Source organism: Zosterops lateralis (assembly GCF_965231275.1).
Source record: "Zosterops lateralis genome assembly, chromosome: 9".
Lineage (NCBI taxonomy): Eukaryota > Metazoa > Chordata > Aves > Passeriformes > Zosteropidae > Zosterops > Zosterops lateralis.
Genome location: NC_139769.1, coordinates 14,724,581 through 14,734,046, shown reverse-complemented (window position 1 = coordinate 14,734,046; position 9,466 = coordinate 14,724,581). Strand labels below are relative to the sequence as shown.

At 50.1% G+C, this 9,466-nt stretch overlaps 1 protein-coding gene across 2 annotated transcripts; it reads right to left on the bottom strand.

Annotated features, from left to right (window-relative positions):
- Nucleotides 1–5,408: 5,408 nt before the first annotated feature.
- Nucleotides 5,409–8,030, bottom strand: CCN1 (cellular communication network factor 1). Of its 2 annotated transcripts, XM_083867089.1 has the most exons (5): nt 7,934–8,030; nt 7,603–7,819; nt 6,937–7,284; nt 6,598–6,800; nt 5,412–6,488 (listed from the first exon to the last, which is right to left on the bottom strand). In XM_083867089.1, exons 1-5 carry the CDS (start codon nt 7,991–7,993, stop codon nt 6,189–6,191), a joined length of 1,128 nt encoding a protein of 375 aa, XP_083723215.1. In that variant the 5' UTR covers nt 7,994–8,030; the 3' UTR covers nt 5,412–6,188. The 2 variants fall into 2 exon arrangements, with proteins under 2 accessions (XP_083723214.1, XP_083723215.1); XM_083867088.1 differs by having other exon boundaries at nt 5,409–6,488; nt 7,603–8,030.
- Between the last annotated feature and the right edge of the window lie 1,436 nt (nt 8,031–9,466).

Sequence of the window (9,466 nt, the reverse complement as noted above, 5' to 3'; positions counted from 1 at the left end):
CTGATTTCACCACCACTAACTTTTCCTGCAGAAAAGCATTTCTAGGATATCTTCCTATAGTAGGCTTTTTGGCAGGAAAAATCAATAGGGTGATAAAATATGGAAAGCCACTAGAGCTCTGCCTGCCTATGGGGTAAGGGAAAGTCTTTGTGAACTCGCGATAGAAATGGTGGATTTGATTCCTTTTTAATTGACTGTCACAATAGTCCTTGTATTTATCTAATACATTTGCATGAGACTTCTTTTCGTATCAGCTGCATCAGTACAGCTGTTCATGTGGTTGCATGACAAATCAGAATGAGGTCAAAATAATCTGCTAGAGAAGGAAGAATAGAAATGAGAAGGGAGAGGGAGTCTTTTTTTAGAGAATAAATGACTGCACTGCGAGCTGGCTGGTTCCTGCATCATTTCAGCTGGTGGAAAAGCAAAAGTGTTTTTAAAATTGCATTGCCACTTTCTTCCCATCATCCCTGTTCTGCCTCAAGGGGAAGGAAGAAACGACTGTGAAAGCTGCTTTTGCCTTTCCATTCCTTGCTTCTGGGTTCTCTTCTGGGTCTGTATTGTAGCTCCAGAACTTGCCTGTTTTGCCAAGAGTGTCAGAAGGGAGTAGAGCTGGCTAAAGTGGGGTAAACATTAAGTCAGTGGATGAGATATAGATACTAACAAAGAAGAACGGATGGGTGGCATTAAAAACTTGTCAAAGAGTCCCCATCACTTTCATACAGCCAGCAGGGGCAATCACGTCCTGGGGACATCAGGCCCAGCATGGCCAGCCGGGCAGGGGAGAGGATTGTCCCCTCTGCTCTGGGGTGGCCTCACCTCAAGTGCTGGGGGCAGGTTTGGCTGCCACAATGCAAGAAAGACATTTAAAGACATTAAACTATTAGAGAATGTCCAAAGGAGGGAAACAAAGATGGTGAAGGGCCTTGAGGGGAAGCTGTGTGAGGAGCAGCTGAGGGCACTGGGTCTGCTCAGCCTGGAGGAGACTGAGGGCAGAGCTCACTGCAGTCACAACTCCCTCCTGAGGGGAAGGGCAGCGGCAGGCCCTGATCTCTGCTCAGTGACAGCACCCGAGGGGTGGCCTAAAGCTGAGCCAGGGGAGGTTCAGGTTGGGTATCAGGAGAAGCCTCTTCACCCAGAGGGTGGCTGGGCACTGGAACAGCTCCCCAGGGCAGTGCTCACAGCACCAGCCTGACAGGGCTCAAGATGGGCAATGCTCTCTGGTACGTGGTAGGACTCATGGATTTTCCTGCACAGGGCCCAGAGTTGGACTAGATGATCCTGTTGTATCTTCCAGCTTTGCATTTCTGTGATTCTGTGATCTAAATTCTCAGTGGTATCTCTTTGTTGACCTTTTTTCCAACCTCTACTTTCAGCTGTGCTTGGGCATCCATATTGATTTTAGTATCATTGTTCCACTACAGTACAAATACATGCCTCTGTAGAGAAAAACGCATTTTCCTGTTTGAAGTTCCTAATAGACTGCTGTTTTACAGCCATGACATCTTGATGTCTGATTTTGTCAAGTTAATAGACTAAGTAGGAGTTGTTCTCAAACCTGGTTAGTTTGAGATGCTGAAGGAAATGAGTAGTTTCAGAGAAACTGGTGCCTTTGACTTGGCTGGAATACTGGGCTTCTTTTGATCTGACCTTCAGTGGACTCAAAACGCTGCTGAGCTGAAACTGCCATGTGTCAGGAGGTGTAGTAGTTAATGTGTATGTCCCAGCTGGATTCCCATCTGGGCAAATGTGTTTACCCCACCTTTGAATTTCTGACTAGAAAACTTACAAAAAATTGTGTAATGTTTTCCTCCTGGATGGTTGTTACATTCCATCCTGTAAGTGGTTGTACTTCAACACAGATGAAGTTGCTTATGTGAATGCTGCCTTGGGGTCTTTCAGGATCTTCTCCAATATAAATTGTGTACATAGAAGTCATAGCTGTGTAGTTTTATGGGGAGAATCATAGCATAGTGGATGCCATCTATTCAGTTTCTTGGTGTTTGGTCAACATGATAGACAGATGCTTGTATCATTCTGTTGGTTAGAGGGGTTTTTTTGCAAGATTTATATTTTCTAGACACCAAGACTCACTGCAGTTCAATGCATTTAAATTGTCTATGCATTGGAGTGCATTTCTGTGTACCTCCAAAGCTAGTTTTATGTTACTGCTTTCACTGTGACACCTCCCTGTTTCTGTGTGCTGTTTTATTTGTGGCTATGCAATATGCAGGAAAAAAACTGTGAAGGTGAAAATGGGGACATGTCTACATGAAAGAAACTGGTTTGAGGCAGAGCAGCTGGTAAAACTATACAGCCTTTCCTTGCTGTGTGCTAAGCACTTCGAGCCCTGAATCAAAATAGTTTCACTGATTAAACAAGTGAGCTAAATTGTGCACATGCATTTCTGCAGGATCAGCTCAGAAGGGCAGGCATCTAGCAAGAGCAAGCCTCTGGTGTGACACATTTGAGTGCTTCTGTGTAGGTAGGTAGGTTTGACTTCCAACCATGAATGACTGCCCACTGCAATTTTTTTTGTTTCAGTCCTCAAGACGTGTGAGGGATTCATGCAGGTTCAGTGGACTGGAAATCCTCCTGCAGCAATCCCACTGATCAGAGGGTCACTGCCTGTTCCTGCATAGCCCAGTGGCTGTGCAGGAGTAGCAGGGAGATGGGCCTGTTCCCAGACAGTGTCAGCTGGAGAGTCAGACACCCCAGGGTCTGATCTGCCACGGGCTCTGCAGTAATTGATGTGTGCATGAAGAGATTCTCACAGCCCCACGAGAGTTCAGTAGTAGCTTGGTTGTCCCACTTCCAGTACATCAGCTTTTCCTCCACCTGCTGCTGGTTCAGGAGAGCAAGCTGGCAGCATCCCTCAAGGACTTAGTGCAGTCATGGAAGTCTGGCTGCGTGTTCCTGCTTTTGTTGTGTTTCCTGTCGTGGAGCACTTATGGAAGCTGAAACTTTGTCTTCACTGTGTTGCCTTCAATAGTAGGGAAGATTTTAAGTGTAACCTTGGTATTATAGTGCTTACCACCATCAAGCCCCTGTAAATAAGCGGGTGGAATACAAGGCCACGCATTCCTTCGATCCTAAACCTGTAGTGTGAGAAACGCTCCTTGTGGCGGCAGCACCGGATTCGGCCGAGTGCCCCGTCCCGGTGCGGGGGACAGTGCCAGCGGCTGGGAAAGGAGCAGCTGAGGGGCCGGGGCAGACAGGAGGGGGACAGGCAGAGTGGCTGCAGCAGGGCTGCTGTGGAGGGGACAGTGCTGGAACCTGCGCTGAAGGCTGGGACAGTGCCGCTCTCCCTCCTGGCGTGTCTGGGCTCCCCTGGCTCTGATCAGCTCCAGCGAGCTCCACACGGTGCTGGTGACTGTAGTTTCAGGGTTTGAATTCGCTCCAAATGCACAGCGTTTTGGCATGTATATTATTTATCGTGTTCCTAACTCCTCGTTTCTTAGTATTCCTCTGGAAGCAGGATATTGATAATTTAGTTTTTGAGAAGAAATACAATTACAGTTGTGCTCATTACTTTACCTGTAAGCCCTGCTGCTTCACTTCACGGAACCTGAGCTTATAATCCTTTAAATACCCACAACTACTACTTAAGGGTTTGGGGGTTTTTTATGCTGCTGGAACAACAGAGGATACAAAGATTACACACAAAAAATGACAGTGATTCCTTTTATAGTGTTGTAAAAGTAGTTTTGCCGTGCAGTTGTGAAATGCAAAATAGAAGAGAGGACTATCTGGATGATGACCAGTTGATGTGACAGCCCCACTTTGGAAGATTTGCAGGGTGTTTTAGTGGGATTCATTTTACTCTTTGTATCAGGATAAATTAACTTAGTATATTTTACTCTTATGTTTATCTGATCTGCTTCTGCAGCCCTTCTTCTCCCAACACTGCGTTTTTCTAGTGAGCAGGATACAGAAGCACCCTTAACATGGAAAGCCCAAAGCACAGGTTGTAAACCCTGTGCCCTGGCCAGAGGCACACTTAGGCAGGAGTCAGCAGTGTGTCCATGACGTGTTACAGCCGCGGGCTCTGTGTACAGAGCAGTTACACCTACATGTGAATTCTGGGGAGCTGTTACTTACGTTAGCTAAGATGGATGTCATTCAAGTGTGGGTGACAGTGGCGATGGCGAGGAATGTGCCTGCAGCTGCTGGCTGTCTGGGAGCTGTGTATCCCCTTCCTCTCCTCACAATAACCCAATGTGTAAACCCAGTGGTTTCTCAGTGAGCAGCTGATGTAGTGAAGTGTTCAGTGCTGGATCTACATAGAAGCCAAGCAGAAGTGCTTCCTTGCGTTTTACTCTTCTGCTGTCAACAAACACTGCACAGACAAGTTTAGGTACAGCTGAGACTGGTGGCCAGGTGGTGAATTCCAAAACTCAACTTTGGAATGCCTTCAGGGAGAAAACTTGACTGAGCAGAAAAGAGGGAAGGCTGTAATTTCTCAGACAAAACATTAGCTGCCAGAGAAAAGCTTCTCAGATATTTGGCTATTTATTTTACTGAGATATTTATGTCTAATTAATAAAAAATTGACCGTTAACCAATTCTGCTTCCTGGATGACACTCCTTCACAATTCTAAAACCTCAAAATCAGTTATTTGAGCAGTATCTTTCTTACTAAAGATTGTGGGAGAATATTTTGACAGAGAAATACCCACACAAAGAGAAGAAAACAATCCCCTGTTGCAGGTCTCCTGTCATTCTTATCTGTAGCACAGCTTTAGGCTAACCAGAAGTGTACAATGTTGGAGGCTTTCTGAGATCCTGCTGTAGTTCATTTCTTTAAATGTCATTTTTTTACTGCATGCCAGAGAGCTCCCCTGCTTAGCCAAATGTCTTCTGTGTCCCACAACCGAAGTGTAATTGCATATTTAAAAAGTGGGAAGGGGAAGTGAGGAAAAGAGTAGCTCCCTTGCTTTCTACTCTATGGGACAAGTACTTGAAATTCCTCACATTCTTCTCTTGTTAACAGTATGTTTACTTTTCATCACTGGGTTATTAGGATTAACAAAAGTCATTGCTTCAAGCTCATTTAATTTGAATTTAGTGAAAGCAGACTACCTCCTGCAGCCTGTAGGAAGCATTCCTCTGCCATAGAAATGTACTAATTTGCAAAAAGCAGCCACCAAAAAACGTGAGACCTGATGACCATTTTCATCCCAACATTCAACATCACTGTGCATGCACTGCATTCTAATGAAGTGCCTTATGTTGCAAATTCCAGGACGGTTTGAATAATCTGACAGTCTAATTAACATTACAGTCTGTCAAAGATTTGCATTCAGTGCCAAGAAGCTCTTTCTATGTATACTTTCTAGAGCATGGGATTGCAGACTGCAGAACCCCTTCAAAACACCATTTATCCAAAGAATTAGACTTGGCTATTTATTCCATTTCTGCATCTGCAGTAGAACTTGCTTTAATTTTTCAGAGAATCCAAACTGTTCAGAATTCAAAGTTTTCACAGAAACCTCTTGCAGGTGCTGTATTTAAGCCTGTTGCCTATCAGAATGCTCTACTAAGAGTAGTTAGGTAAATATTTCTTTATTAAATGATTAATTCCATAAATAAATTCTTTTAATTAATTGAATATAAAATTAAAATCATTTACAACTTATTCCAGTATTACAGGGCCTGGAAGGGGTAAAAAAAACTCAGAGGAAACAAACGAACAAAAAGCTACAGTTTGATAAATAAAATACTCAGCTTTAAAACAACTGATTTCTGTTTGCCATTAAACTACAGTTGGTACATAATAGCTGCCACTGTGAACACCCCACAAGTGCCCACCTCAGGAAGGAATGTAACTTCCAACTTAGTTGGGAAAGGGTGGGAGAAGATGGAAGGGAGGAGGAGAAGCATAGTGTTAAACTGAACAGGATAGAAAAGTTTTCATAACCGGAACAAAACATTAATCTGATCACTTACAAACAGAAAACAGTATATAATTAGATAAGGTGCTCCAAAAAGAAGCAGTAAAGTTGCTCCAGTATTATGAAGCTTTAAGTATGCTTAAATCTCTGTTGCATTAGTGTCCAGTTGCACAGTGCACTCTTGTAACATCTTGATGTTGCCCTCAAATGGGCAAGGCACCACTTCCATCAAAGGTCCTTTCTCCATGGCTGGGTACTTCAAAATTCTGTTTTGCATCCCACCCCCAAGACACCTTAGTCCCTAAATTTGTGGATGTCGTTGACTAGTCTGTAGTAGGGGTAGGCTTCATTTGCATGCGGGCAGTTGTAGCTGCAGCGGCAGGACTGGATCATCATGACGCTCTTGGTGAAGGTTTCCCCGTCATCGCAGCGGAACCTGACCTTGACAGTTCTGGTCTGCTGGGGCGTGCAGCACCTGCCATCCACGCAGGAGCCACAGTACTTGGGCCGGTACTTCTTCACACTGGAACATCCAGCATAAGTGAACTTCACCGGGGAGGGGGACTTCCTTGTCTTGGTACACTTCTTTCCCTTCTGCAAAGGAAAGGCAATAACATTATTAGCAGGAGATTCTTTTCCAGCCTTTACCCCCTACCTGAAGCAGCTTAGAGAGAAGAGGAACCCCAGAAGAATCTGTATTTACCTTTAGGGAAGCGTAGCTGGGCTGGCCACATGGCCTCACTTCACATATCCTGGTTTCTTTGATGAGCTTGCAGTCAGGATTGTCATTTGTCACCCTTGTGGAGATGCCAGTTCCACACGTCTTTGAGCACTGGGACCAAGAGGTTGTTTGCACAATGCATTTGGGATTCTCAAAAGTTCGGCTTTGTGGCTCGGATCCAAAAACTGGAAAAGAAAAGGAAGGGTTAATCTAAATATATTCTCTCACTGCGTTTATTTATTTCCCTTGAGGTCTAAGGAGTCATATAGCCACCCCCTGGCCTCCTCCCCTTAACTGTCACACAGATAAATCCACACTCACCGGGTAGCATTTTCAGGCCTCCCTTCACAATGGCAATCAGCTCATTGTTCCTGGTTAGTTCGCCTTCGGAATCATCCAGACCAAACTCTTTGCTGAAAAAGCCTTCCAGCTCCTCCAGGGCATCCTTGCTTTCATCACAGACCCACTCCTCGCAGCACTGCCCGGGGACTTTGACCAGCCGGGGGCTGGAGCAGCCCAGGTTGGGAAGAGAGAGCTCCTGCGGGCAGAGCGGGATGCAGCCCACAGCTCCATCTATGCACGTACACTGGTGTTTACAGTTCGGCTGGAAGCTCTCGCCGTTCTGGTAGATTTTGGAGTTATATTCACACGGTCTTCCCTCGGACTGTGCTGCAGAAATCAACAGGAAGGGAAAGAGGGGAGTGAGCAGCGGGAATGGCTGGTTTAAGCGCAGGTATTTGCTGGTCTGTTAAACTCAATGTACGGCGGAGCTCCCTACAACCCCCCGGGGACGCGGGGCCAGAACAATAACTTAGTCAGGAATCACTTTTCCTTATGTGCGTTTAGCGGAGCCCAGACATACTGAATCGCATTCCAGACTGCTGAAGTCATGTGCCTTTCTGCCAAGCTACCGACAACAAAGCATAACCATACAAGGGCTCGAAGTTCCCGAACCCCGGGGGCGCGGGGCGCGGGGTGGCCGCTCACCTCTGCAGATGCCCTTCAGGGCGGCGGGGCTGGCCCCGAAGTTGCACTCCAGCCCCTTGGTGTGGTCGCAGGGCTGCGATCGGCTGCAGTCCTCGTTCAGCTGCTTGGCGCAGACCTTGCAGCAGCCGCAGCCGTCGGGCACCAGCCCCACGCCCGGGGCGCACTGCGGCGGGGCGGCCGGGCACTGGCACACGGCGGGGCAGGGCGAGCCCAGAGCCTGCGGAGCGGAGCGGAGCGTGCGGTCAGCGCCGGGAGCCGGCGGAGACACCCACCCGCCTCCTCGCCCTCCCTCCCTCCCTCTCCGGACCGCGGCGGGACCCGCGGCACTTACCAGGCGAGCCAGGCAGAGGAGAGCGGCGGCCAGAGCGGGCCGGGTGCCCGCGGAGCCCATGTCCAGCGCCGGTGCAGAGCGAGCCGTGTGGGACCGGAGCGGGAGCGCGGCCGGCGCGGTCTGAGGCGGCGGCGGGCGCCACCGCCTTATATAGGGCACGGGGCCGCCGCGTGCGCCGCGGCGCTGACGTCGCGCGTTCCGGGCCGCGGCCGCGTCCAGCGCTCGCGGCATCCCAGGAATGCGGCTGGCGCGCGCCGCGGCCGCCCCGCCCCGCCCCGTCTCCCGGCACCGCCGGCGCGGCCGCGGGGGGTCCGGGCCCGGCCGGGCCGTGCGGGGGAACCGGGGCCTCTCCCCGGCCCGCGGGGTCTGCGCCCCGCTCACACCAGACCGGGCTGTCACCGGGACGGGCCGTTCGCACCGGGGCCGGCCCCGCCATCCGCCACCTGCGCGGGCAGCGGCGGGGGAGCTCCCCGGGCCGCCCTGAGGGCCCGCGGCTGTCCCCCGCGGTGACACGGCCCGCAGGTCACCGGCCTGCCCGGTTCGCTCCGTGCTGCTGCCGCTGCTGTGCCAGCGGGCATCCCAGCGATCCCCGGGAACCGGGCCGTGCCCGGCGGGCCGGTAACGGGATGAGCAGCAGCGAACAGCCCCCTCGGCCTGGGCATCCCCGGGCTCAGCGCCCCGCACTCGGGTTGGGCGCCCTTGGATTGTATGGCCTCCTTGAAGTTCAATATTTGGGGATAGGGAGGAGAGTTTTAGCTTCTGTTGTGGCGTCTTTTCTTTTCCTGGCTGTAAGTATTTCCAGATGGGATTTGGACCCCAGACGTAACAATATTTCCATATTTGGTATAGCAGTAGCCCGCATTTTTCACATTTTTCTGCTCTGTTATCCAACCACAAAGCATTCTTGACAGCTTCAGATGTTGTTAAATATAGCCTTAACTTCTGTTCCCAGGGCAGGAAATTCTTTGGAATTCCTGTTTTTCACGCAATCTGTCTATCATGATTTAGGAGAGCTGTGCTGGAGGAGCCAACTGGCGTTCTGCTGCAGTTCTCCTTTATTGAACAGCCCAGCGGTTGGGTCTGCTGCCCAAAGGCCTTACAATCACTCCCCATTCCAGGCATTTTTCTTTGCAAATGAGATTACTGTTCCCAACACAACTTTGGGGTTTTTCTTGTCGCCTTCAAGGCCGGAAGGTAGAGAAGCGGATTCAAACAGAGGCGAAAACTCGCAAAAACCCCTCCAAAGGCCGTGAAAAGTGGCGGGGGAGGGGGCGAGGGGGACAGCGGGGAGGGAGGGGTGCGGAGAGGAGGGATGTGATTAACCTGGTCCGGCATTCCCGTAGAGCGGTGTCCCTGCGTGCCGCCGGCCCGGGACGGGCACCGGGGAGGGCAGGGCAGGGCAGGGCAGGGCAGGGCAGGGCAGGGCAGGGCAGGGCAGGGCAGGGCAGGGAGCCGCAGCCCCTCCGCTCGGGGAGCCGAGCCCGGTGGTCTCATCCTCTGTCCGGTGCCGCGGCCGAGGGTGACAGCAAGGAC

Coding starts and splice junctions, on each gene's coding strand:
- CCN1 (XM_083867088.1), bottom strand. CDS start 7,993: ATGGGCTCCGCGGGCACCCGGCCCGCTCTGGCCGCCGCTCTCCTCTGC. Junction 7,285..7,602: donor CCTGAAGGGCATCTGCAGAG/GTGAGCGGCCAC, acceptor TGATTTCTGCAG/CACAGTCCGAGGGAAGACCG. Junction 6,489..6,597: donor CCAGCTACGCTTCCCTAAAG/GTAAATACAGAT, acceptor TTTCCTTTGCAG/AAGGGAAAGAAGTGTACCAA.